This window comes from Marmota monax, unplaced genomic scaffold (assembly GCF_021218885.2).
Source record: "Marmota monax isolate L192 unplaced genomic scaffold, Marmota_monax_Labrador192_F-V1.1 WCK01_AAM20220418_F8-fsc00125, whole genome shotgun sequence".
NCBI lineage: Eukaryota > Metazoa > Chordata > Mammalia > Rodentia > Sciuridae > Marmota > Marmota monax.
Genome location: NW_026695235.1, coordinates 13,870,085 through 13,896,953, shown reverse-complemented (window position 1 = coordinate 13,896,953; position 26,869 = coordinate 13,870,085). Strand labels below are relative to the sequence as shown.

The 26,869-nt window shown below is 53.8% G+C and overlaps 1 protein-coding gene across 12 annotated transcripts in view; it reads right to left on the bottom strand.

Moving 5' to 3' along the window:
• Positions 1–26,869, bottom strand: part of Pcnt (pericentrin) — a 98,113-nt gene that overhangs the window by 54,604 nt on the left and 16,640 nt on the right. For all 12 annotated transcript variants that reach the window (XM_058577308.1, XM_058577306.1, XM_058577310.1 and 9 more), the window contains exons 3-14: positions 25,148–25,216; positions 24,400–24,655; positions 22,696–22,751; positions 21,485–21,659; positions 20,789–20,925; positions 18,425–18,536; positions 16,049–16,292; positions 15,636–15,723; positions 12,166–12,292; positions 10,603–10,820; positions 7,228–7,685; positions 4,995–5,559 (exon numbers count right to left, since the gene is read on the bottom strand). In XM_058577308.1, the coding sequence (XP_058433291.1) occupies positions 4,995–5,559; positions 7,228–7,685; positions 10,603–10,820; positions 12,166–12,292; positions 15,636–15,723; positions 16,049–16,292; positions 18,425–18,536; positions 20,789–20,925; positions 21,485–21,659; positions 22,696–22,751; positions 24,400–24,655; positions 25,148–25,216 (2,505 nt within the window). The remainder of the gene's footprint in view (positions 1–4,994; positions 5,560–7,227; positions 7,686–10,602; positions 10,821–12,165; positions 12,293–15,635; positions 15,724–16,048; positions 16,293–18,424; positions 18,537–20,788; positions 20,926–21,484; positions 21,660–22,695; positions 22,752–24,399; positions 24,656–25,147; positions 25,217–26,869) is intronic.

Here is a 26,869-nt window from a genome sequence, read left to right as displayed (position 1 = left end):
CCCTTGTAACCCTACCCCTTTACCCTTTTTGGTATAGAATGTTCCATGAAACCTCCTCTTGTGGGTTCCCTATATAAGAATAAAGAATTCCAGTGGCTCGCTCCCTCTCTTTCCACAGAGTCACAGAGTTCACAGTCACAGAGTTCACAGAGTCGTCTCTGAATTATTGAAAAAGGTATTTCTGTGTGGTTGCGTGCTTTCTTTGTAGTTTTCTTGAGTTATTGGAGTAGTCAGTTTTTGTGAACCCAGCATTAGGTCACAAGCTAGGACAGTTGGCAATACCTGGATGCTTCACAGGTAAGCCGGGAAGAAGCTGCATGTCCATGACTAGAGGGCTCCGCAGACAACAGGACCTGACTCCTGCAGAAGGACGTGCTGCGCACACCCTCCACAGTCTGCAGCTCAAGGTGGCCCCTCAGGAGAGAGGGGCAGCGCCTAACAATCCCAACTCATAAACCAAGGTACGGGCAACCGCCAGCCTCCAGGACACGCACCCAGCCTCCTCAGGTGTACCAGTGCCACCTGGGTCTCAAATCCCCAGCACCTCCCTGGGTCAGGTGTCTTTGTCTTCCTGGTGACCACCTGGCCCCTCTGAGACCATTCCTCAGGGCTGCATCTCAAGGGGAATACACAGACCAGACTCCAGGACTTTTAAACACAGAAAATAAATCTCACTGTCACACTTCCGTTTATCTTTGTGATCTCTAGTGCCCATTTAGGGAACATCCATGTGAACAAACAGCTTAAACACTAATTTTAGAAATCAGTCCAGATGTCACCCCCAAGTAAGAACAGCAACTATCAACTATTAATCCAGCAAACCTGTGCAAAGTCGAGGGCCTTATTTTATGGTTAGAAATGAGACATGAGAGAGTCTTATTTTTCCAAAGCCCTGTGGAATGCTGTTTCGGCAAAGTCCTTGTCTCTGGCACATGCTTCACCTGAAGTAAACAATCATTTAGGAGGCACTGCTCGGACTCTTCTCCTCCCACCCCAGGAAGGCCAGAATACAGGAGCCTTTCAGACGCAGGAGGACCCAGGAATGAGGACCCACAGGCAGGCGAGCCAGGTCCTCGGTTGACTTCAGGGACTTCTGCAGCCTGTAGGGTAGAATGTGCGCGGACTGGGTACCATCAGCAGCTCAGCAGGCATGTGGGGACCTGAGGCTGGGGTGCCCAGCGTCCACACAGGGGAGACCTACAGGTGGGCACTTTCCTGCAGAGATGCAGAGGTGTCAGGTAGCAAGCAGTCTGACACCAGCAGCAGAAAATACTTCAGAGAATCAAAGCCTCAGAAGTCCCTGTGCTTCTCCTTTGCTAGCAAAGCAAAAAAACCTTTTCCCTTTTTCTCAAAACCATGTCATTATTGGATTGGCATATCAGGGAAAAGGACCAAACTTTTGGTAGCAAATTTGCCATCCCAGATGGGACCCAAGAACAGCCTCCGCTCCAGCTTTCTTGGGCAGATTTGGCTCTTCAAGCAACCCCAGATCCAGGCTGAGGAGGCAAGGAGACTGACAGCCAACTGCAGGAGAGTTAGGAGACGGGCGAGTCTGCCTGGGTCAAAGCAGAGGAGCTGTTCCTGTGCATAAAGAGAGGGACTGAGGAATCTCCTAGCACCTGCCGAAGCTCTGAGAAATCCACCTTCTCTCCACGAATGGTTCAGGTTGCTGCATCATGGTCCATTTTGAGAAAAAGGAAAACAAACTCGGTAAAGTCGCGGTGACACCCTTGGCCATCTGCATGATCCCTGCCCTTGTCCAGTCACCCACCAACTGCCAACATGGATTTCTGGACTGCTCTGATGCTGCATACTCTTAACTGTCCACACCCCACCTGAAAGAGAACAAGGACTTTTGGTCACTTCCCCTAACTTCGCCCTCTCTCAGCAGGAAGCAGCTTGGAGATGGCATGGCCCATTTTCCCCATAGAAAAGGAATGTAGAAACTGACAGTGGGGAAATGCAAGTGTCCACTTTGGGCTTTGAATGAGCCCTTACTGCTCTGCCACTGCAGCTTATTTTTTAAATGGACCTGTTTCTTTCTCTTCCTCTCGCCCTCTCCTCCCTAATCTCCAGGGAAATGGAATCACCTTTTCTCCCATCCCAGGCAAAGTTATCTATCCCTGAGTATGCGCCCCCCCCATACGAACAAAGTTATCTAGACTTTAGGGAGGGTATCAGAAAATCTCAGATAACTCTATCCCAAATTAACAAGTGAATTACAACCCTGAAAGAACAACAAGTGGAATGTAGCCTTTGATCTGTGATGGCAGAACCAGATCTAGTTGTAAAATAAAGTCATAAGAACATCATTGAGAAAAACTGGTGCCTGGGGAAAGGGTTAGTTTCCCACCCCGTGAGTCTTGACAACTCCCTTTGAAGTGTAAGTACCTCTGTGGAGGCTTCAGATACAGGCTAGAGATTTATTGAGGCCTGTGAGAAGAGTATGTCTCTCCCTCATTATTCTCTGCTTTTGCAAACATGTTTCCTGATCTGGAGTTTGATCTCCTCTGGGCCCAAAGACTGGATCCTTGATAGGTCTGCTTCCTGCAACAGATTCACCTCTCAAAAGCCCCCTATTCCCCCTGATGGGAAGAATCACAGCCTCCGGGACAGAAGCCCCCTGTCTGTGTTTCTCCTCTGCTAGCAATACAGTAAGACTTTTTTTTTTTCCTTTTTCTCAAAAAAAAAGGAAAAAGAAAATACTTCAAAACAAACCAGTTGACCAAAAGCCCTGCCTCAGTGGCACTGCAGGGTCTGACAGGACAGCCACTTCAGGACCCCTTCCTGGCCTCCACTCTAACAACTCTTCCCCATGCAATGGGAGAGGGACAGAGGACTCAGCAAGACCAAGCAGCGAGAGTACACTAGTTCAAAAAGGCATAACTGCTGGAGTGTCCTATGCTGACCAGACTGAGGCCTAAGGCATCCCACGACCACAACACCCACACTGTCATAAGACCCCAAGTCCCCAGGAACGCTGTGTGGTTCACATCAAAGCACACCAACCACACAATTCTGTGAAACAAGTTGCAACTGGGACCTGTCAGCCAGGCTAGGGTGACAGGTGTTGCCCTGATTGTTGGTGAAGCTCCTCGATGTCAATGTAACTGTGCTTCCCCTGCCGGTCCTGGGTGTCACAGTGACTTGTGGGTGAAAGCAGGCACAGCAGAGGTTCAGCACCTCTAATGGAGGCTGTCTGTCTGGAGCCAAGAGATGGTGTTTTTGGGCAGGACCCTCAAATAATCTCCTCCAGGCCTCCCTCACAAAACTGGTGAAGCAAAGAGCCGCCTCCCACAGGGCTTTCTTCTCCCCTCCTCCTGAGGGCTCTCCTTCCTGACAAGCTGCTATATTCCCACTACATCTGGTCCCTGCTCACAGGTTTCTCTTCAAGAGCACAGTGCAAATCTGAAGTGAGAGGGAGCTGAGGCTCAGGGCCACCCAGGTCCCAGGGACCCAGCCAGGCCTTCCATAGCTGCCTCCGAAGTCCAAGAGAGGCTCCAACTGCATGGTCAGACTTCCACCACAGCACCTGACAAAACACTCATGTGGACATGTAGCCTGAAGGCGCCACGCTGGGTGCACACTTCAAAAACCCCATCCTGCTGTGTGGGCAAAAGTCACAACTCTGTGCAGCTCACTCACCTCACCCTCGACATCCTCACAGAAATGGCACCAACACAGAGACCGTGACCTCCCCATCACCCCCAGGTTCCATGCACCACTACCACCGTCAGCCAGTCCAGCAGACACCAACACCCTGGCCATTCACCCCAGGGCCATGTCTCCCCGGGCTTGGGTCAACACTTGCCTAGGTCAGCAGTCCCATCAACCCCTTTTGTGTCCAGCTGCCAGAATATCAACACCCAGGAGCCACCTGCTGCCCTCCAGGCCCACACCAGGGCTCTGCCCTGCAGAGACTGCAAGGATACGGCTAGCAGCCCACCCCACAGAGGCATCAGCTCCAGTGCGTCTCAGTGGGCTCTGCTCCCAATAGAGCTGACCCTGGAGCAGACACCCTAGCACCCACGAGCAGGGGCTGTGGAGCTCTGGTGGAGACTCAGAGGCCCTGGGAGCTGCATGCGGCACTCACCTGCTCAGTCTGCTCCCCTAGCCCAGCCTGCTCTGCTCACTGAGGCTGCACCTCAGCCAGGGCTGCATGTGTGTCCCCCAGCTGCTGCAGGGCCGTCTGGTGTGGTGCTCCAGGAGCACAGCCTCAGCACCCAGCTTGCCCCACGCCACTACCCTCTCCTCCTCCAGAAGGTCTCCTCCTCCATCCGCAGGTGGTGTGCCCCAGCACACCCACCCAGGGCCCTGCACACCCCCCACAGCCTTGCCAGGTGCACAGAGCAATTAACTTTCCACATGCTTTCTACCACCAAACTCTGCCACCAATCAAGTGGTACGGTTCTGCTTTCTGAATAGTCTGCTAGAACACTACATCCATAAGTCAACGGACCAAGACCTACAGGTTTAAATCCATGCCCAGGAACCACTGAACCCGCCCAGCATCTACCTGCCTTTGACAGAGTGGAAGAGTGCTCACAAGGGCAGGCACCTGCCGAGGCACATCCCGTGGCATCAGACTGCTCTCTGAATTCAACCCAGAGAAGGCCCAGCTCCATCCTCCTGGACCAGTGTGGATGCTGAGACCAAGTGCACCCACCCTCCCAAGTAGGGAGACTGCCCTGGCATGCCATCTGCCCAAGGCCTGGCATCCCAGGAGCCACTCGTAGCACAAACAGCAGCCGTGCCCATTCAGGGAGGCGAAGTCCCCAGGCTGAGGAGAGCAGAGGAAGTGCAAAGCTCTGCAGTAGGAAGGTTACAGGTCCTCGCCCTTGACCGCAGGGCCAGGGCTGCACGTCTAGGGCAAAGGGACTTCCCTACAAACTCCTTTGTACCAGAACCCAACTGCCTGACTAAAGGACCAGCATGGCTCTTGAAATGGGGCGAGAGCCTTTAACACGAGTGCGGGGCCGAGGGCCAGGCCTCACCTGGTGCGCACCCTGGAGCTGCATGGCCAGGGCTTTCAGCTGCTCTGTGTGTTCGGCGCGCATTTCCGCTCTCAGGCTGTCCTTGGCGGACTGGAGCTCCTTCTCGTGTTTTAGCTTAAGTGTCTCCGACTCCTGAGCCAACACTGCTTGGTGAGAAGAGCCCTGTGTCTGCAGCTGTTCCTCAAGCTCTGCTCGCAGAAGCTGCAGAGCCTGCCTGTGCTGGTCCTGAATGGCCTGAACCCCAGACGTGCAGCAGGATTCCAGAGCATCCAGGCTTGACGAATGCCTCCTTTCCAGAGCACTGACTTCCGCAGCGTGTTTCGTCTGCAGCTCGGCCACGCGAGCCTCGAGGAGCACCTGCTGCTCCCTCTGCAGGGTGGCCGCCAGCTCGGCCAGCTCCACCTGGTGCCTGCTCTCAAGTTCTGTCCTCAAGGCCAGAAGCTGCTGCTGGTGTCCCTGCTGCAGAAGCTGCAGCTCGTGGGCGTGCTTCTCCTGAGCGTCCCGCAGGACAGCATCTTGGTCCGCAGCAAACTTCTCCATGATCTCTTTACGCTCCTCCAAAAACCTGAGGCAACATCATCCCAGGTGAGCGGGGGCGGCAGGGCCCATGACCATGCTGCACTGGCCCCTGCAAGCCCTGAGCCACGTTTTCCCCTTGACCTCGGTTGTTCAGAACCTCGGCCCTGACCTCTAACTGTCCTCAGGGGAGAGCCAGGGGAGTCGCCAGGGCTCAGGCAGCAGGAAGGACACAGCACCCACAGGGAGACTGTACACACGTCTCTGAGGACCAAGCAGGGTAGACACCCCAGTCGCTCTTCAAGGCCCCTAACTCCCAGCCTGGGCCACCTGACCCTCGAAAGGGAAGCAAGTTCACAGGGTCGCAAAGTAGCACAAGCGCCTGAGAAAGAGCAGTAAGAAGCCAGATGGGCAGTGAAACCAGCTTCTAAGGAGGAGCAGAATCTCATCAGGAGCCAGGAGGAACCTGGAACCACAAGCACCGAGCTGCGCTGTGGGCACGGCTCCACTCACGGTGCATTCCACCATGTTCAGTGGAAGACAGGCACTGCCCCCCTGGGCGCTATGAATGTCCAGGGGCTTCCACAGACTGCCCTCCATAACATAGACACAGAGGTCCTGTGGGGCTGGACGTTAGCCCAATGTGGCGGGTCTGGGCTGAACTCAAGTTGGGGGCCTAAAGCGTAACTCTCGCACACCTGTGGCACGAGAGAGCTGACAAGGAAGGAGGGACATGCTGGGCAGAGCCAGCACCAGGCCCAACGGCCCCTTACCAAGGACACTGGGGCCACCAGAGCAAGGACTGAGGTGCACAAAAGGAAAGGACCTAGGCGGGCTCTGAACCTCTCTAAAACTTTAGGCAAGTGAAGGTTTTAGAAAAAGTATTTAAAACCGTACACGTAAGGACTGGGGTTGTGGCTCAGTGGCAGAGAGCTTGCTTCTTGCATGTGAGGCACTGGGTTCGATCCTCAGCACCACATAAAAATAAATATACAAAATAAATATATTGTGTTCATGTATAACTAAAAAATAAAAAAAAAAAGTAAACAACCTAGGGCTAGGGCCGGGGCTCGGCAGTAAATGCTCGCCTAGCACATGCAAGGCCCTGGGCTCAATCCTCAGCACCACATAAAAATAAATAAATAAAGATATCGTGTCCAACTAAAAAAATAAATATTAAAAAAAAAAAAAAAAAAACTGTACGCGTAAAACCCAGTCAGTCATGTGGGTAACCTGCCTGCCTTGTGGGTGGGGCAGGTTTAGTGCTGTTTTGTGTCTTTTTTCCAGGATTGGGTGTGGCACCCAGGGGCACTCCACCACTAAGCTGCACCCCAGCCCTTGACATATTGTTTTAAGACAGGGTCTTGCCCTCGTACTTGACATCCTCCTGCCACGCCTTCCATTACAGGCATGCACCACCACACCTGGCTGCTGCTGAAATGTCAAAACACACAGAGGCACGAAAGGTATATGTGCACTAATGTCACACAAGGAGTGCAGCCTCCATGGGAGGACCCCAACCCGTCACCACACATCTGTTATGGGGCCCAAAGGTGCCCTGCTGCTTTAGAGTGAGACTTGGGCATCACACCCCCTCCGGCTCCCATCCTCCCACCTGGCTGAGCACCCACTGGGCTTCCATCCTCCCAGGGCCTCCCTCAGCCTGCCTGGCACCTTGGAGACAGCTGCATACCACCCGACAGCCCGAGTCACCCACCTGTTCCGAGCCTGCATCAGTTGAAGGGCACACTCTTCCTTCCCCTCGAGGAGTGTGCCACGCTGCCCGTCCGAAGCTACAGGGGGGTCCTGGCTGCACCCATGGCAGGGCAGAGCCTGGTCCCCAGCAAGGGCCTGTTCCAGCTGCCGCAGGCGGCCCTGCTGCTCCGCCAGGGACTTCTCCAGGGCCAGGATCTGTGCGGCCTGCTGGTCCTGCAGGTGCCTCATCCCAGCTTCCCGACGCTCAAACCTGCTCACAGCAGACTGCTTCTCAGACTCGGCCTTTTCTTTTAGCTCACGGCACATTGAGGCTAAGTTCTCCTCAGCTTCTCTCCTCAGGTCCTCGCGTAAAAGCTCCCACTCCACTTCTTTGTGTCTGAACTCTTGTTTCAGTAGCTGAACCTTCTGCTCAGCTTTATTTAGTTCTTCCTGGTGGTCTTCTAACAAACTACGTTTTACCTAGAGAAGCATAATCTTATTTAAGAGGAAAAAAATTAAAGGGAAAGACTTTTCAGAAGCAATGACTGAAACCCATCTCTGAAGAGGGAACTTTTCCAGCACAGGTGATATGCTGAGCACAGCAATGCCAGTGGCAGGGGCCCAAGACGGGCTCACTCAACACTGTCCCCTGGCTTCAATAAAAGCCAACCCAGGGACACATGGCTGTAGCAGAGCCAGGGCTGGAGGCTCCTCCACCATGACCCAAGAGAGACTCCCACAGCAGGAAGATGGGAGGTCCCAGAGAGACGAGCAGACAGTCATGAGGTCCACATTCCTGATCTTCACCGAGTTAAACGGGTAACCCTGAAGTGATTTTGTACGCAGGCAGATAAACGAGAAAGCTGAGCACAGGCACACATTCCAGATTTGAAAAGGAAGAAAGCAGGTCAATAAAGCACTAAATGTCATCAACAAGAAACAAACCCAAACCAAAATAAGGTATAAAAGGCTGACCTCAACTTCTCACTTAAAAATGATAAAAAATAAAGTCTAGGCCTGGTCCTGGCCATGGCTGAGCAGCTCCGGTCAGATCAACCTCCCAGGGACAGCAACTGTAAACTGAGCAAGTGCTGGTGACCACACAAGGCCTGTAGAGAGCTGAGGAAGCAGTGGGCCCACACGCAGAAGGAAGGGCACCAGGCTGTCTTCCTTCCAAGGCTTCAGGCTGGCAGCAGGAGCCAAGATACCCTACCCAGGAACTCCCATCGCCTTACCTGTGTGTGCCAAAACAGGAGAGTGAGGGGAAGCTCTTAGGAAGAGCCAGCCGCTGCCCAAATCTCAGGCTGAGCCCTGATGGACATGGGCACAGGCTGACTCCAAAACAGGCCAGCTAAAGCCAAAAGAACTGAGCACACCATGCTTGGTCCAACACAGAGGAGACGGACACAGTGAGTCCAATTTGGCCACGCTTGCCTGCTGAAGCAAACAAGACTTCAACAGATCCTAGCGGAACCCAGAGTCTTCACACAACATGCACAACGTCCAGGATACAGCTCAAATTAGCTGATACACAAACACACAGGAACATATGACCCAGGGTGCAAAGAAAACACAACCAATGGAGACCAGCCCAAGAGGACACAGACAATGAAACCAGCAGAAAAGAGTCTAACAACATCGGACCAAAAAAAATCTGTCATCCCAGACATTTTTATGTAGCAAAAAATATTCTTCAAGAATGAAGGTGAGGGCTAGGGTTGTGGCTAGTAGTAAAGCACTTGCCTGGCACGTGTGAGGCACTGGGTTCAATCCTCAGCACCACATTAGAAGTAAATAAAGTAAAGGCATTGTGTCCATCTACAACTTAAGGAATGAATGTGAAATAAAGACTTTTTTAAATAAAAGAAATCTTTTGCAGCAAGCATAGCAAGAAATGCTAAAGGAAACTCTACAACTGAAGATAAACTCAGATCCTTGGGAGGAAATGAAGGACTCCAGAAATGGTATAAAAGTCCAAGATGGAGATGTATTTCTCTCAAATATATGACTTTTCAAAGTAAATCCTACATGTAGTATGGTGGATTTTACAACATAGGGGGATGCAGAACTGTTAAAATGTACTACAAAGAGGAGGTGAAAGATACATCTACACAATGACGAAATCTTACAGCTTCTGTGAAATGGTATCCTATGGATTCTACTGTGAACTCATCTCTTGAGCAAACGTGGAAAACAGGGCAGAGAACTGTAACGCAAAAGCCAACAGATACGTTAAGATCTATCCAGCAAAAACTCAAATAATTCCAAAAGTGAGAAAAAAGGAGGAGAGGAATGAAAAACAAGAAGAACACACGTAGAAGGCAACGAAGGGGCTAGCCCACCACGCCAACCACCGCTCCAGCCTCACAGACCTCACTGCCGGCACAGGTCTGCAGGAGGCCCAGGGGCCTTGGGAGAGAAGGCAAAATGATGGACTCAAAACGCACAAGGTCAGCAAGTCTGCATCTGCAGACACGGCTCCAAGACAAGTGCCGCGGCGACCAAAGGGCTGCTGCCCAGGAAGACTCCACAGCACAAGCACACGCAACACAGCTTCCAGGTACTTAGAGTGAGAGCTAACAGACGAGGAAGAGAGACAGATAGTCCCACCTCCCTTTTCTGGTGACTGGTGATCACAGACAGCAGTGGCCTGGGAAAAGCGCTCAGGAAGGCCTGTCCCGGGGCAACAGCTTCTACGCCCACGGGGCTCCCCACAGGTCGCCCTTAGCCCTACCCTGGTCCACATCCTTACAGGGCCTCGATGTCAACAGCAGCCCAGGAAAACTCACAACAGAAACAGCTTCCTCCAAGCTCTTCTGATGAAGATGAAAACCCACAGAGATGCTTGTAGGGGCGAACAAAGGGGTGAAGCAGAGGGCACAGCAGACAAGTGGTCACATCCGGTCACGAGCATGAACTGAGAAGAGTTTAGCCAATACACACATGCAAAGACAGAGGAGTTTCTGCACATGCACTTTCATCTGCATTTAAGCACGGCTGCAAGGCCTGGGCCTACACTGGTTGGGTAACAATGCCCCTCAGTTGCTGTCCACACTCAACTGTGGCTAGGAAGGGGCTGGGAATGCAGGCTCTGCACCGTTGCAACCATCACCAGGAAGAGCCTAGAGACTTAAGACACGAGCTAGATGACAGAAGTGGCAGGTCCCTCTTCCAGTAGCCCGAGGACACCGACCAGTCTCTGAAGGAGTCAAGACCTGTGCCGACACAGGCTGGGGTGCTCTCTTACCATAATGAGCCCCATCTTAGAAACCACTGCTGGCACTTCACTGCAAGGGCCAATCTCAAGGTTTTGTGGTCAATGCACAGACACCACACTCTGAGCCCCAGGACCTCCTGTGCCCATATGGGCCATGCGCCTGTGTTGGCCACTACTCACACTCTCCAGATCCTCTTTCAGACGGGTCTCGTGCTGCAACTTCTCCTGTAAGTTTCTGTTTTCTATTTTTAAGAGTTCGATTTGTTCCTTGAGTTCAGTCTGTAGAAGAGACAGTCTGACCTTGTGCTCAGCTTCCAAAGCCAGAACTCTGGCGGCAACCTGCATGTCCTCCTTCAAGGTCACATCCTGCACACACTGGTGATGTACCTGTTCGGTCTCTGTGGAACAAGGAGGGAAGTAAGCAGTCACGCACCATGGCCCACCCACAGGCAGTGCCAGCAAAAGTGCACTTCACTGACACCGGCTGTGCACAGACCAGGCAAAGGTCCTGGTGCTAACTCAGGATGGGGCGTGGTTTTCTCCATGCCCACCCTGGGGGCACAGCTGTACCCTATTGCAGGCATACCCTGCCTGCCCAAGATACTCCTGCAGATCAGGAGGGGTGTAAAACCTGCCACGGCTCAACACAGGACAGGGATTGAGGGCATGAGGCCAGAGGGCTGGGACTGTGAGTGCTGGGCACACTGCCTCCTCACTGCCAGACCCAGGTCACCCTCTACAGAAGAGGGAAACACAGGTACAGTCAGAGTGAGAACAAGACATGTCACAGGGCAAACACGGAACACCACCAAAGCCTGTGAGAAGACACCCTGGCAGCTGCGGAGGCACCCCGATGCAGGAAGGACAAGAGGAGGGCGGAGGGTGTGTCTGAGGCTGTGTTTGGGGCTTTGCTCCTCAAGACTTTCCCCCTCCAGCCCCAAGTATGCTCTTAGCCAAAAGATGGGCTCTTGATTCTGCAACCTGTACACTCAGAAAAGTGAGAAATTATATCCCATCTGATTCAAATATATGATATATCAAAGTCATTGTACTATCATGTATAACTAATTAAAACAAACTAAAAAAAAAAAAAAAAAGATGGGCTCTTGCCACAGCACCCAGCGTGGAACCTGACCCTCCCACTCCTTCACGGGGCCCCTCGGCCCTGGCCTCTTCCCCTCTACTAGGAAGACTGCAGTGCCCAGGGCAGGGTGGGGCTAGAGTGGCACCACTATCATGTCTCTCACTAGCTGCCCTCGGCTGCCCACCTTCCTGGGATCCCTGTCAGTGGCCACTGTCCAGGTCCATCACCACGCCTCTGAGATGAGCAGGGTTCCCTGTCCTGCCACCTCCCAATAACCCCACAACCCACCCCTTGCTCTGCCTGGACACACTGCGGGCTTGGTCTACCAGTCTGACAGGAGCACAGCAGGATCCCAGGAAAGTTCCCCTCCTACGACCCAGCAACCTGTGACCCCAGGGTACTGCCACAGGCAGACCTGCTCCTGCCTGGAGAGAGAGCCACCTAGAACGGGCTGGGCCAGGAGCACAGGCTCCCACCCAGGCCAGCCTGCCAGATTTAACCTGCGCCTCAGGACTGGCTTGGGGTGCACTTCCAGGTGCAAGGCTCATGGTCCAGCTTCAGCAGACGTGGCCATGAAATCCATCCTGAATGGTGTACATGGACAGGACACCCGTGCAGGTCCAGCTTGCAGCAGGGCAAGGACAAGGAGACAGGCGCACCTTGGCTGTGCTGGTCTGAAGGCACAGCTTGGAGTGGCTCTAGCTCCAACACCTCAGGTCCCAGGAGGCATCTGTCCAACTGGTCCTCATGCTGGACGTGCAGGGAGGAATCCCACGCTGGCCCCATCTGTAAACCACGCAGGACAGACATGCTGAGCCTGGGCACCTCACTTGCTGTTGGTACCACTGAAGGCACTGGCTTCTGTGTTCAAAGAAATGGTGAATGCCCTGCCAGAATGAGTGACCACACAGGCAACCCCGTGCACCTCACCAAGACACAGGTGTGTCCAGCTGCCCCTCCCCCTCCATCACTGTCCAGCACAGCCTGGAGAAGCTGCAGCCTGAGGACAACATGCGCCACCAGGTGTGTGCTGTGGAATCAGAAGACTCCCTCCCCTGAGCATCAGGCAGCAGGCGGACACCAGGGGGTTGGGGCTTGAAGAAGGCTTAGTGCAGTGGACCAGTCCACAGCAGTCCTGCCATCGGCTCCACGAGGTCAGACGAGACAAGGGAGGGCAAATGCCTGTCAGAACATCTGGAACAAGACCCTGCACAAACAATGTTGACCAGAGGTAGCCTGGCAGACACAGCATGGCCATAACACTCACAGCTGTCACACGACCCTGAGTCCCTGGAAAAGCAGGAGACCAAAGCCCACGGGTGACCAGGATTCTGTAAAACAAGTTCTAATCAGGACCCAACAACCAGGCCAGGAGACCAAGAGTTAATGTCACTGCAAACACCTCCTCTCCCCGAGAGCCCTTGCTTAGACGCTCCGGGGAAAATAAGTGCAGTAGAGGCCTAGGACCTGACATGATCCACTGTCACCCAAGAGCCAGGAGTGGACTCAGGCAGGGCACTCCTAAAACGTCCCCTCCACCCAAAAGAATTGAGGTCACGAAGAGCACGGTTGTGGTTCTCCTTCCATAGTGCCCAAGGAGTGCCCAAGGAGTGCCCAGGAGGGAGGGGCCTGCACAGGCTCCCAGCTCTCCTGAACCTCAGATCTCGCACCGGGGACTCTCCTAGGTCCTGACTACTATGCCCTGCTGCAACAGCAGTGAGACCTCAGCACACCACGCCTGGCACTCAGCACCCACCCAGGGGCCCAGAGAGCCAACGCGGGAGCCTGACCAAGGTCTGAGAGCCAGCTGCAGGCCAAATGCCACTGTGTCCCTTCCCTGGCACCTCCCTCCAGAGGCTCGGCTCACCTTCTCCCACCACTCCCTCGACAACTTCTTGGGCATCCACCTCTCGGGACTCGGGCACCTCCCTGCTGCCGATCCCCACTCCTCCTCAAAGAACCCTACTCTGGTGAAGGCTCTGTTTCCCTTTGTTGTGTCGCCCACACCACGAGCCACATGGGACACCTGACCCACCTCCATGGTGTCTGCAGAGCTCTCCAGAGCCCCATGCCAGACTTCCTCAGACACTGGACAAGGACATGTTCTGTGTCCTCCACAAGGAGGAAGTTTCAAGTCACACACAGAGCAGGAAGGGAGCCGGCTATAGGTCACCAACCTGCACAGAACACCCACCTCTGACAGCACAGAGACCTGGGCAGAAACGTAACAGATGGCACAGAACACAGAACGCCCTGGACACCCAGGGTGGTCTTCAAGAGGTGAGCAGAAGCCTCCTATCCACAATGCTGGAACAAGAGGACAGAGAAACACAGACAGCAAAGCCAGAGACTGAAAACCATGATGGAGATAGGAAACGTTCCTGAATGACCAGGGTCGACGACAGACAGAACCTCCCACCCAGAGCAGCCTGAGCACACAGGACCCGTTCTGGAGGAGCATGAGCCTTGCAGGGGCTATGGCAGCGACAGAACCGGGGACTTAGGTATTCAGCAGCCCTCGCACACACAGCAGGCAGAGCAAGATCCTGAGCTTCAAAAGCCGCCCCCCACTCCCAGGTCCCCAGTGTGCAAAGCAGGTGCAGACAGATGGAGACAAAGGCTACAGATCATAGGTGCCAGCCTGAGAGCCATGGGCGGCCAAGAAAGAGGTCACAGTCAGACTGTGATAGTGACACCAGCTTAAATGTGACCGAGCAGAGTGTGGCACAGCCACCCTCACACACCCATGAAGGGAACACAACAGCAACCTGAGGCAGGAGGCGCAGGCAAAAGCATGGTTCCCAGGCAGCCAGGGGTGTAGGACAAGTTGGAGGGAAGGGCCCCCAGGAGCCGCAGAGAATAGCGCCCGGGAGACAGAGCGTGCTGAGCTGAGGTGCAGCTATGCTAGGGCACCAGAAAACCAGGGGGGCTGCGTGGAGCTTCCCTGCAGCTGGTGTGGCCTGCCCTGCTTGCCCACCTGCACACTGATGGGAAGAGGGGGACACTCGGGAAAGGCCGTCGTTCACAGCCATGTGGGTGACAGCCTGAGGGCTGGAGACGACTGCGCGGGTCCCCTACCAGATTCGTTCGCTGAGGTCCTGATCCCAGGACCTTCACAGGCAAATGTCAAGATTAAGTGAGGTCACTAGGGCATTCCCTAATCCAACAGACAGGCGTGCTCATGAGAGGAGACCAGGACACAGACCACGAGAGGGACCACCATGTGAGGACTCAGGGAGAAGACACCACCTATAAGCCAGGGAGAAGGGCCTCAAAGGGCCAGGCCATGAGACCTGTGGCTGTAACAGAATGAGTCTCTATTGTTCCTGCGGCAGGTGGTGTGCTCTGTCATGGCAGCCCCAAGCCACTGTTGACCCAACAACCCAGGACTCAGAGGCAGAGCACTAGTGCTGAGGGCTGCACTGCCTAGCACAGTGGGTCCCAGGGCTGCAGGAGACTGCACACCCAGGAAAACCTGGTGCAGCCATCAACAGCCATCAACATGTCGAGGTGTCTCTCAACTGGTCCCTTCCTGGCCCTTCTACTAGACTAGCCACAAGTGTTAAAAAGTGTCACAAGCAAGAAATAGCAAAAGAATGACAGGAAACTACGGCATGGAGGTAACTGGAGGAAGAGGAAACGTACAGGTTGACAGAAAGATGTTCTGGACAAAACTCAAAGCCAAACACAACTGCACAGCCCCTGGACTATCAATGCACGTCAGCCAGTGACTGAGGGGAGGGGGCCAGGGGCAGCCTCTCAGCCAGGATGGAGCTGCCAGAGTGCGAAGGGGGGACCCTCAGCCTGGACCCGTGGCCAACAGAGGTGCTCCTCAGGAGAGCAGCCCTCCCTGGTTGGATCACTGCACCATGGCAGACAGCAATTCAGAGGTACTTGACCACTGAGCCACATCCCCACCCCTATTTTGTATTTTACCTAGAGACAGGGTCTCACTGAGTTGCTTAGCACCTTGCTTTTGCTGAGGCTGGTCTCCAACTCATGATCCTCTTGCCTCAGCCTCCGGAGCCATGGGATTACAGGTGTGCACCACCACACCCAGCACAGTTACTTCTAAATTACAGATTAGTGACCACAACCCTTGCTCAGCAATCAAAACAAAGCCCATCACCTTCTGCCGCTCAAGACGAAGGTCAAGTTGATCAGAGTGTTCTTTTCTTTTTCCGTAAGACATCTCTTCTAAAAATGTACAGGATGAACTAAGAAAAAAAATATGTTTAAAAGCTTCACACGTGACCATTCAGCTGCACCCACCCACTCTCCCTGGGCCAGGTGCAAAAGCAGAGGCCTTGGTTAAGGATGGGATGACCAGGTCTGCCTTTGGCTCAGTCAGCATCCTGGGACCACAGCAGGAGCCAGCAGCCAGGGACCCACGGGGGGCATCTCACTTCCAGTCCAGACCACAGAGCCCACTTCTAAAACAAGTCCACCAGTCTCTACTGGCATAGATGGCAAACAAGGGATGGGAACCAGCCCAAGGTCCCACGGCAGAACCATTCCCAATAACGCCTGCTTCCTCTGTACCTGACTTCACCAGACCCCAAAGGGGGCTCCTCCTTGGCCTCCTGCAGCTGCTGCTGGAACAGGGTCAGGTCCTCCTGGTAAGTCTTCTCAGCATCCCTCAACTTCTTCTCAAAGTAGACCCGTAGCTGCTGCAGCTCAGACTCATGCTGGCTGCGGTCTCGCTGCTGCTGCTGAGCAAAGCCTTGCCGCAGGTGCTCCAGCTCCTCCAGGCAGGAGGCTCGCGTCAGCAGTGGCTCCAGGGGCCCTTCCACAGGAAGAGGCACACAGTCAGGGGCAGCAGAGCAGACTCTGAGAGGGGCCCAGCCCGGACCTGGGAGTGGAAGGGGGCCCTCGCAGGGCTGCTCAGCCCCTCGAGAGCCCCTGAAAGGCAGCCCTTTCTCCAGCTGCTGGTCCAGGAGCCAAAGAGACCCACTGTGGCAGGGAGCATGGGCCCACCAACAGCTACCAAGGAAAGGAACGAGTGTCAGTCCTACGTCCACGAGAACCTGGATCCTGCACAACCCCAAGAAGCCTAGAAGTGGGTTTGGGGAGGTGTGTAGCCAAAGAGAGCTGGGTTTCACCTGTGGGCGCCCCTGGCCAGAGAGCCAGACGTGCCCTTCAGACCTCGCAGAACTCCTGACTGATCAGGGCACACTATGACTGCCGCAGTCTGGCTGGGCACAAAATAACTGAGCCGCCACGAGGCACTTGTAGGTTCAAACAGGAATTCCTTTATTGCCCGAACTCCCGGGAACACCACCCACCAACCGCAACTCCCTCCACCGGACCCTCACCAACCAATGGAACTCTCCATGAATCCCCCGGGAGAGCTCAACCGGAACTCAACGGGGCGGGACCCGAGGCAGCAGGAGCCGCCCTATTGCAGGACAGCAGGGGTCCATTTACAACTGAATAGACAGCCTGTTCCAACCAGCATCATCCAGTCACAGCAATTATGCACAGCTTAACTTCATTATCATCATCTTCATGGCTCGCTGGCGTCACCTCTCAACCACTCCTTCTGGTAATATGCCAGGGCCATACCAACTCGGCTGTGGCTCTCAACATATGCCCACACGAGAACTACAGTCCTGGGCACTGCAGGCTGCCCCAGTGCGGACTCAGTCACCACCCAGGGCTCCCTCCTGGGGGCCTCGGTATGAAGGAAGATCTGCAGCTGAGCAAGAAGGAGCAGAGCATGTGCAGAAGCCGCGGGGCCTCTGGTCCCATCAGCTTCTCTCTCCTCCAGCCTCCAGTGACAAACAGACCCAAGGAAGGACAACTGACACACTGCCCACCACATGTGGCCACAGACAGAACTTGGGGCTGGGAGACGAAGCCCAGGCCTCCCTTCCCAGTGCATGGCAAAGGGCGGCTGCTCAACAGCACAGCCCTGGTCCTTCCTCATGATCCACCTGCCCTAGGGGCAGTTGGCAGATGAACTCCAAGAAGAAGATATCTCTTGTGGCCTGGGATGCTGGTGGCCTGAGCTGGGCCTGACTGTCCCTGCCTATGGGCACAAGTGGCTCTGCCTGCTCTGGGGCAGCGACGTTCAGACAGCTGAGCAGAAACCAACCTGATGTGAATGGAGGGACTTGGCTATCAGGGAAGACTAGGACCAAGCTGTCCCAGACAAACTCGCCACCGCCGGTGGGCCCTGAACCCTTCAATTCTGGAGCTTGAGCCACTAGAGGCGGCACACAGGACCACGGTGAGGTAAGCAGCAAGGCACTGTTTACAGCAGCGTCCAGGAGAAGGCTGAGCACCACAGGCACTTCGCCTCACACTGGAGAGACAGCCCATAATGATGCCAGTCTGCACCGTTAGGGCCATACAATCACACAGCTGCTGCCAGCTGACTTGCCTAAGGACAAAATCATGGCTCTCCCAACTCTCGGTCTCCACCTGGGACAGTCCGACCCAGCAAGAGGCTCGTGCACTTCATTCCCAACCAAAGCCGATCCCTGTGCCTGACTTCCACAAACCCTGAACACTGTATAGGACGGGCACATTTTAAAAATTACTTTTTGTGCTAGCTACAACTACTAAATTCTAGTTCATGAAAAATGAAACTCTCAGAATGAAAAACATGCCTTCAGGGCTCACCGTGTGGCTCAGTGGTTGAGCGCTTACCTAGCATAAGGCCCTGGTTTCCTTTCCCAGCGCTGCAAAAAATGAAAAGCACACACAGCTTTGACTTTGGAGGGTCTGAATTTCCTACACAAAACTGCTCACCAGGGCTGGGGTTGCGGCTCAGCGGTAGAGCACTCGCTTAGCACATGTGAGGCCCTGGGTTCGATCCCCAGCACCACATAAAAATAAATAAATAAAACATAGATATTGTGTCCAACTACAACTAAAAAGTAAATATTTAAAAAAAAAAAAAAACCTGCTCACCATTCAGCTCCTCTCTGTTGGTTCTCACAGACTCAAGCTGGGACCACAGGCGCCTGACTTCTTCTTGTGACTGGGCCTTCAGGGCTTCATAGGACGCTTGAAGATTCTCCAGCTGGAAAAGGAAAGCATCCCTGTGAGGAACGCGGGAGACCAAGGTGCACCATGTGTGGTCTGTGCTACATGCACCTGGTGGGCAGGAGCCAGACACATGTGGAATGGAGACCTACACCCCAAACCTAGCAGCCAGAACGGAGCAGCCAGAGCAGCCTCATCCAAACGAGGCCCAGGCCAGAGTCAGAGTCACTTAAAAGTAACAGCCAGGCATGATGGTGCCATCTGCAATCCCAGCTCCTCAGGAGAGTCAGAGAGAAGGGTCACGTAAGCCCAGGAGCCCAGGGCCAGCCGGGGCAGCACAACAAGACCCCAACTTGCAATAAGAAAGATAGCATTCAATTCTGGGTGTGAGTGTTCACAGCATAACTTCAGCATGTCCATGCCCTGGGGACAGTGTGGTCACCTGCCTGCTGGCCTAGAGCCATAACGGCCAGACACAGTCATCATCTGTGAAGCTGTCTGCAGCCTCTGGGCACAGGACGGGGCTCACCCGTGACACTGGTGGGACCTGCAGGAAGGGCTTGCGATGCCGCTGTTGTGAGGCAGGGCCGGGGAAGCAGCATTACCCACAGGACCATCACTTCAAATGAGGAGTGTGTGTTCCTCAAGTTCACATTACAGAAGCAGGTCACCTCACACTCGGACACTAAACGCTGCTCCTCACCTTATCAAGTGCCCATAAAGCACAGCATGAAGGGCTAGGCCCTGCCATGGACTGACCCTCTGGTCTCAGGGATGGCGAAGAGCATCCTGACACACTGTGACACTGCCAGGCCCAAAGCGAGTGCACCCTGGTGGGATGTCAGCACCATTCTGTGTGGTCCGGCTACAAGACAGAGCAGGCAGGCTGTCCCAGCAGAGACCCAAGAGGCCTTCCGAGCAACACAAGGGCCTGTCCACTCGCCAAGGAGGACAAGCATGCACACTGCTGCCAGGCTGCCTGACTTCCGGACTTCCCGCCCCTCTCCCTGCAGTGCCGTCTTTCCTCTACAGTTACCCCAGGCCTGGGCCTGTTCCCAGCAGATGGGTCTTCTCCCTGAGCAAGAACGGCAAAAGGGAAGGCAGGCTCCAGTCCAGGACGGCCTGGTGGAAGGATGAGCCTCACCATCTGTCTCGTGGGCTGCAGCCCCACAGGGAGCTGGGCAACCACAGAGGAATGTGGCCCCTGAGCTATGGCCTGTAGTGAGAGAGGCACTGGCCCTGAGGTTGATCCATCCTCTTCATGGCATTAGGACCAGGGGGTGCTCATGGGCTTTCTCCCCATCACTGTGAGATAGCCTAGCAGCCAAGACAAGACCAGGACCCCAGAAACAAAGGATATAGACACCAGGTCTTCAGGTCCAGAGATGGGCCCAGGCAGGCTCCTGAAGACCACGGGGCCCCGTGCTGCCCCTGCTCAGATTGCACACCTCTGCACACCACCAATTCCAACTTCTGTTCTACTCTCTTTTCAATGTCTTGGACTGACCCTCACCTCTTGGGTTTGGTAGGAAAGCACTCAGGCTGGAGTACCCTGGCCGTACCTTAAACAAGACATGCAGGACTGCACCAGAAGCAGGTCTGGAGCAAGTAAGCAGGAATGCTTTGGGGAGCTATTGGAGGAAATTCTGGCTTATAGAATCACAGTTGGGGAACATGGCCTTACTCCTGGAGTTTGGTATCTTTTTATTTATTTTATTATTATTTTTTTATACTTATAATTGAACCCAGGGGTGCTTTACTACTGAGCCACATCCCAGCCCTTTTTATTTTTCATTTTGAAACAGGGCCTTCATAAGTTGCCGAAGGTCTTGCTAAATTGCCAAGGCTGGTCTTGAACTTTCAATCCTCCTGCCTCAACCTCCCAAGCCATGAGAATTACAGATGTACGCCAACATGTCTGAATTACCATTTGGGACCTTTATTAACATTTCAGGTATACTTCTAGAGAATGTGCGCTTTCCAAGGACAAGGCAAGAATGTTAATGACGACATGAACCTCAGACTCTGCCCTTGCTCCTCCACCCAGCAAGTCTTCTCAAAGTCAGTACTCAAGTTTCAGCAAATAACAGAACAATGGCCCAGTTACAAAACCTTTTAAAACTTCTCTAAAGGCTGGGGCTGTGGCTCCATGGTAGCGCACTCACCTGGCATGTGTGAGGCACCGGGTGCCGGCGCCGCACATAAATAAATAAAGGTCTACAGACAACTAAAAAAAAAAATTAAATTCCCGAACACGAAATAATTACGAATGAGTGAGCTCGTGCCTACCTCCAGCTGCTTTTCTCTCTCCCTCTCTCTGAACCTCGACTCCAGGTCTTCCAGGCACTGGCAGCGCTCCACCTGCAGGTCCTCGCATAACTGCTTGATGGCTGCCTGGTGTTGAGCCTCCAGGTCCTTCAGGGAGACTAGAAGGCAGCACGAATTCCACCTCATTTTCAAGGAGATGCCACTCTCCCTCCTCAGCGGCACTGGCAGCAGGTTACCACTGAGATGATAACCGCTCGGCTCGCTGCACGCCACTGAGCTCCATCCTGGGCCCATGCTCTCCTGCACAGTGTGCCACGCCAGGGGTGTGGCCAGGAAGGCAAAGCTGCGCCACAGCCTGCAGGCCCAGTCCACACCCTGTCTCAGCAGCCACTCTGCTCTCCCCGGGAAGGAGGAAGAGACAGACTTGGTGGTCTACAGGCAGCATTACCCGGCCCACAAGGACCACTGCAGAACACACAACTACCAGATACTACTGTTTTGCTATCAATTTAGTAAATAAACACACAAAACATGTCTTTGAGACAGAGGTCAGTGGCCAGCAAGGAGGCCTCCCAACCTGCCATCAGGAGTACCTGGCATTGGAAACCAAAGGTGGCAGAGTGTGTTTGGTCCATGTGGTGAGCTGCAAGATCCTGAGTCTAATATCACACAGAAACTCAGCCCCTCCAGACCTGCTCACAGTACTTCTATGCTCACCTTCAGCCTGATTTTTAGCTTGAAAAACCTTTTCCAACTCAGCTCTCTGTCCTGCCAATTCTTTCTGAAACTGGTTTTGCAAATCCTCCATTTCTGACTGGTGCTTTGCGGATAATTCTTTGCGTAGATTTTCTAAGCATAACTCTCTTTCAGATTCCCAGTCTTGTTTTAGGGTCTAATTTAAAAGAAAAAGAAGATTATGGTAAATAATTGATTATATGTGGTAAAGAAAGTTCAATCACACTGTCAAAAAACTAGAGTGGAGCCAGGCACAGTGGCGCACGCCTGTAATCCCAGCGGCTCAGGACGCTGAGGCAGGAGGATTGCAAGTTCACAGGCAGCCTCGGCAACTGTGAGGTGCTAAGCAACTCAGTGAGACCCTGTCTCTAAATAAAACACAAAATAGGTCTAGGGATGTGGCTCAGTGGTTGGTGGCCCCTGAGTTCAATCCCCGGTACCCCTCCCCCCACCCAAAAAAAAAACCCTAGAGTGAGCAGCCCTTGACCCCATACTGAACTGTCACTGCAGGAAATGGGTCTTGATGGCCAGCCAGTGACCCACCAGCTGCTGCAAGGACACAGCAGGAGCATGCACAAGGCAGACAGCTGGAGACCAGAGAACAGGGCCACCTGGCCCCCAGCAAAATGGGTCCTGAATTCAAAGTGCATTGCGTGGCCATTCTTGAAAGCTCGTGAAGCTATGTCCCTACAAGATGCAGGATCTGATGGTGACTTGCCAAACTTTCCAAGGGCTGGGTTCTGGTCCAAGCGTCCTAAGAAACAACTCCCCACTGCCAGGTCAGAGGAGTGGAAGTCTAGGGCATGAACCCCAACCCTGAATGGACAGCCCTGGCCAATGCCTGAGCAAGCCAGGACTCAGGAGGAACCCCTCAACTCACTGGGGCTGGGGCTTGCCCCCACAACTCCACAGCCTCCTGACATTCAGATATACCACACCTCGGGCCATGTTCCCCTTCCTCCGCCAGACACAAGTCCAAGAGGACAGGGATAGTGGCCCAGGACAAGGGTGGAGGGGTGACAAGCACCTTTGCACCACAGACATCAGTGTGAAACAACAGACATCAGTGTGAAACAGCACACATCCCTCGACAGCACAGCTGTCCTCACACAGGGCAACTACTCGCTCTGCCCAGTTCCCCTGGGTCCCTCAGCATCAAAGGTCACAGACCCATGCTGTGCAGTCTCACCCACCTCAACCATCTGCACACTTCTCTCCATTTCTGACCGCAGCTTCTCTTTCAGCTCCGCTGTGAGACAGACAACAAGCCATTCAGACCCCTGAGTCTCACCTCCAGATCCATCACCCAGGAGACAAGGCTCCAGCACCATGGGCCACACAGTGGACACTCACAACACCCTGTGTCCAGGAGGGCCACCGAAACCCAGGCCTGGACAGAGAATAGACAGGGCCCATACAGACCGGAATGGTGAAAAGAGAGCAGCCCAGAGAGGGTTGAGAGACAAGCTATGTTTCCCAAAAAAGGGAGAAAAATATGGGAGTCTGAGGCAGGAGATCGCGAGTTCAAAGCCAGCCTCAGCAATGGCAAGGTGCTAAGCAACTCAGTGAGACCCTGTCTCTAAATAAAATACAGAATAGGGCTGGGATGTGACTCAGTGGTTGAGTGCCCCTGAGTTCAATCCCTGGTACCAAAATAAATAAATAAGGAGAAAATTTTAAATATACCTTTGTTTGCTTGAAAGTACATGAAGAAACAAAAGAGCATCACAAGAGCTTAAGAAAACTTGCCCCTCAGAGTGAGGGAGAGGCGGGCTGGGGCAGGGGCTCTCCACACAGCCACAGCTGAACATGCTGTTCCTGCACCAGTGGAAGGCAAGCAGGCAAGCAGGAGCGCAAGCACTGGCCTGCGGCTCCCTTCTGGAGTGAGAACACGTGAACCGCAGCTGTGGGAACATCTGCACAGCTTGGCAAATGCACCCCAAGCCACCAGCGAGTGGATTGTGCACTGTGTCAATTATGTCTCAAAAAAGCTCTTTAAAAAAGATGTGCATGGGGGCTGGGGCTGTAGCTCAGTGGTAGAGCGCCTGCCTCGCACATGTGAGGCCCTGGGTTCAATCCCCAGCACCGCATAAAAATGAATAAATAAATAAAAATGAAGATAATTAAAAAAAAAAAAGTTAAGGGGGCTGGTGTTGCGGCTCGGTGGCAGAGTGCTTGCCTAGCATGTGTAAGGCACTGGGTTCTATTTTCAGCACCACATATAAACAAATGAATAAAATAAAGGTCTATCAACAACAAAATTTTTTTAAAGTTTAAAAAAAATGAAGTTTAAAAAAAAAAGATGCATGAAAGCAGGGTCCTCTTAAAAAAAGTACCATAAAAATTATCAAAAATAAAACATGAAAGCATTTATTAGGCCAAAAAAAGAGCTCAATTTGACCAAGAATTAGCAAATTTAAGAAGTACCCAGGTTAGCCAGTGGGTGGCACCGCCAACCAGGAGAATCATGGTCAGCTCAGCATAGGAGGACAGGGTCTGAGACCAGGGGCATCTGGGTGGGGCTGACAAAGCCTGGAGGCAGCAGATCCCACCATCGAAATTAACACTCACCCCCTGGAGACTGCCCTGAGGGAGAGAGCAGCAGAACCAGGGCTGCCAAGGCCAGGTGAAGAGACGTCTGACCCAGGCGCCGCTCAGCCACAGCAGTGGGAACTGTCAGGAGCCAGGCTTGGGGGTGGGGGTGGGGGGTGCGCACTCCGGGGCCCTGCCTTTCAGGGAATGGGGACAGGAGCCTGCACTCTGGACAGGGGAAGCGACCCAGAAAATAAGCAGGCCGTTTCTTAACGAGGACACCATGCAGTCCAGAGCAGCCGGGAGGCATACTGGAATGGCCCCACGTGCAGAACCCCCCTCTTGCCCACGCCAGCATGCCGTACCCGTCTCCTGCCCACAGCGGAGTGCCATGGCCTCCTTCTCGCGCGCATGCTGCTCCCGGACCAGCTCCAGCTCGCACTGCAGCCTGCTCTGCAGCAGGGCCAGCTCCTGCGCACGCCGCCCGTTGAGCATCTCCCGCAGCTCAGCCAGTGCGCACTCCTTCTCCTTCTGCAGGTTGGCCTGCGTTAGCTCCAGCTGCACCGTGTGCATGTTGCTCAGGCTCAGGCGCAGCGCCTCCAGCTCCAGGCTGGGTGCCGTCTGGGGACAGAGGCACATCCCATGAGTCTAGGCTTGGAACCAGGCAGCAAGGTGACACCAAGAAACACGTGATGGACCCAGGACAAGGGAAACGGAGCATGCAGCACAAGGAGGACAACCACCTGCTCTCCACGCTTGTGGCTGCAGCTGTCCCCACAGTGTGCCTCCCACCAGCAGCCACTCCCATGGCTTCCCTCACAAGTAAGAGCGATTCACAGCAGAAGCAGTCAGGGCTCCGCATATATGACCTGGCACAGGCCAGACTGCCCTCCCCAGGCCCCTAGCTGCCCTTCCACCTGCCCCAAGGAACTGCCCCCCCCACAGAAAACATGGAAACACAGCAAGCTGTGGCATCTGCCCATGCACTCTGGGATGCGTCTCCCCCACCTGCAGTCCCCTCCCAGCTCGAGACCCCAAGTGCCCTTGTGTGGATGGCTGAGCATATGCCCAGTGTGTGATGGCCGAGAGCCCTGGCTAGGCCGTGCAGGTCACCTGAGGCTGCTGCTGCTGGGCAGCCTCATCCTCGGATCTGCTTGCCAGTTCACAATCTTGTTCTTCTTCCTAGGGAAAGAAAGCAAAGACCATGGCCAGAAAATTCACAGAACCAGCAGCCACTAAGAAATAATAAAATAAAATACACTAGTGCCTCACGAAAGCAGTGCCAAGGATGTTCCAGACACCTGGAAGGCGGAAAAGGCCCAACCAGACTCACACAGATGCCCCAGACCAGCAAACCAGGAGACCGGGGCTTCTCATGGACACTGCAGTCCTTCCTACAAGAGGGCGTAGGAGGGCGAGGGCTGGGGCTGGGGCTCGGCAGTAGAGTGCTCACCTAGCACATGTGGGGCCCTGGGTTTGATCCTCAGCACCACATAACAATCAATAAATAAAATAAAGTCATTGTGTCCATCTACATCTAAAGAAAAATATAAATTAAAAAAAAGCGTAGGACTTGCATGTGAACTGCACACATCCTCCAGGAGACTTTCAGTCATGTTAGGTGACCTGTGACACCTAACAATGAAACTGCATAAACAGTGGCTACAGCCTACCCTTTAGGGAATAATGGTAAGAGCAAGAGGTCTGTCTGCATTCAGACCAGATACCGACTTTCCCCAAAGTTCCTTCAGTCTGTACTCAGTAGACTCTATGGGTGTGGAGAGCTGACTGCACTCACCCAGGAAGGAAAGCATTAACAGGTGCTGCAACAAGGGCTACATGTCACAGAAGACCATTTACATAACCTATCAGGAGCCCAGATCCACAGAGAGCCGCCTGGGGCGGCGTGGGCAGGTACAACTGTCAACAAGCACACGATGATAAAAATGTCCAGAGCTTAACAGAGGAGAAGGGGTGCACCTCTGGGCCTGTGCTAAAAGACTCTGAAGCATGTGCTTTAAAACAGTAGATTAGGGACTGGGGACATAGCTCAGCTGCTAGAGTGCTTGCACTCACATGCACAAGGCCCTGGGTTCAGTCCCTAGAACCAAAAAAGAAAAAAAAAAAAAGCAGTGGATCACATCACGGGAATCATATCTCACTGAAAGACAGCCATCAGGGAAGGGCACGCGCCTTGCTGGACAGTGCCAACCTGGCCATCTGCAGGAAGACAAGAGCGACACCACAGAAGAGGAAAGGTACAGGACGTGGGGAACCAATGCAAGACGCCAACATCAAAGGTCGCTTATGGTCACCGAGTCACAAATACTGACAAGATACGACTGATTCTCAAAGTCACAGAGGGCGTGGAAAACAGATGTACCCACATAGTCCATGACAGAGTACGTGAGTTTGCTTTCTTCTTAAAAGGTACTGGACAATGTCTGTCAGAGCCATCAAAGACTTCTGTCTTAACACTCCAGCTCTGCCCCCTGCTTCAGCAGCAACAGCCCCAGGGAAGAGAGATGCTGTGGCCGCCCCTCAACAGGGAGCAACGCCGCTCCCCCGCAGTCTGTCTGCCTGCACAGCACCCCTCCACCAGGAAACCCCCTCCCCTCCAGTGATCTTCAGGTCAGCCTCTCTGTGAGAAGTGTCACCTGGGCACTTCAAACTCAGAATGGCTAAATGAACTCCATCTTCCTGCCCAAGCCAGGGGACTTGTTGGGGTGGACAATTTGATGTGGTCATGGAGGCTTAAAAGACCCCCAGAAGAACCAAAGTGCAGGGGCTGACAGCATGGGTGGGCAACACTAGGAGTTCAGCACAGTGTGTTAG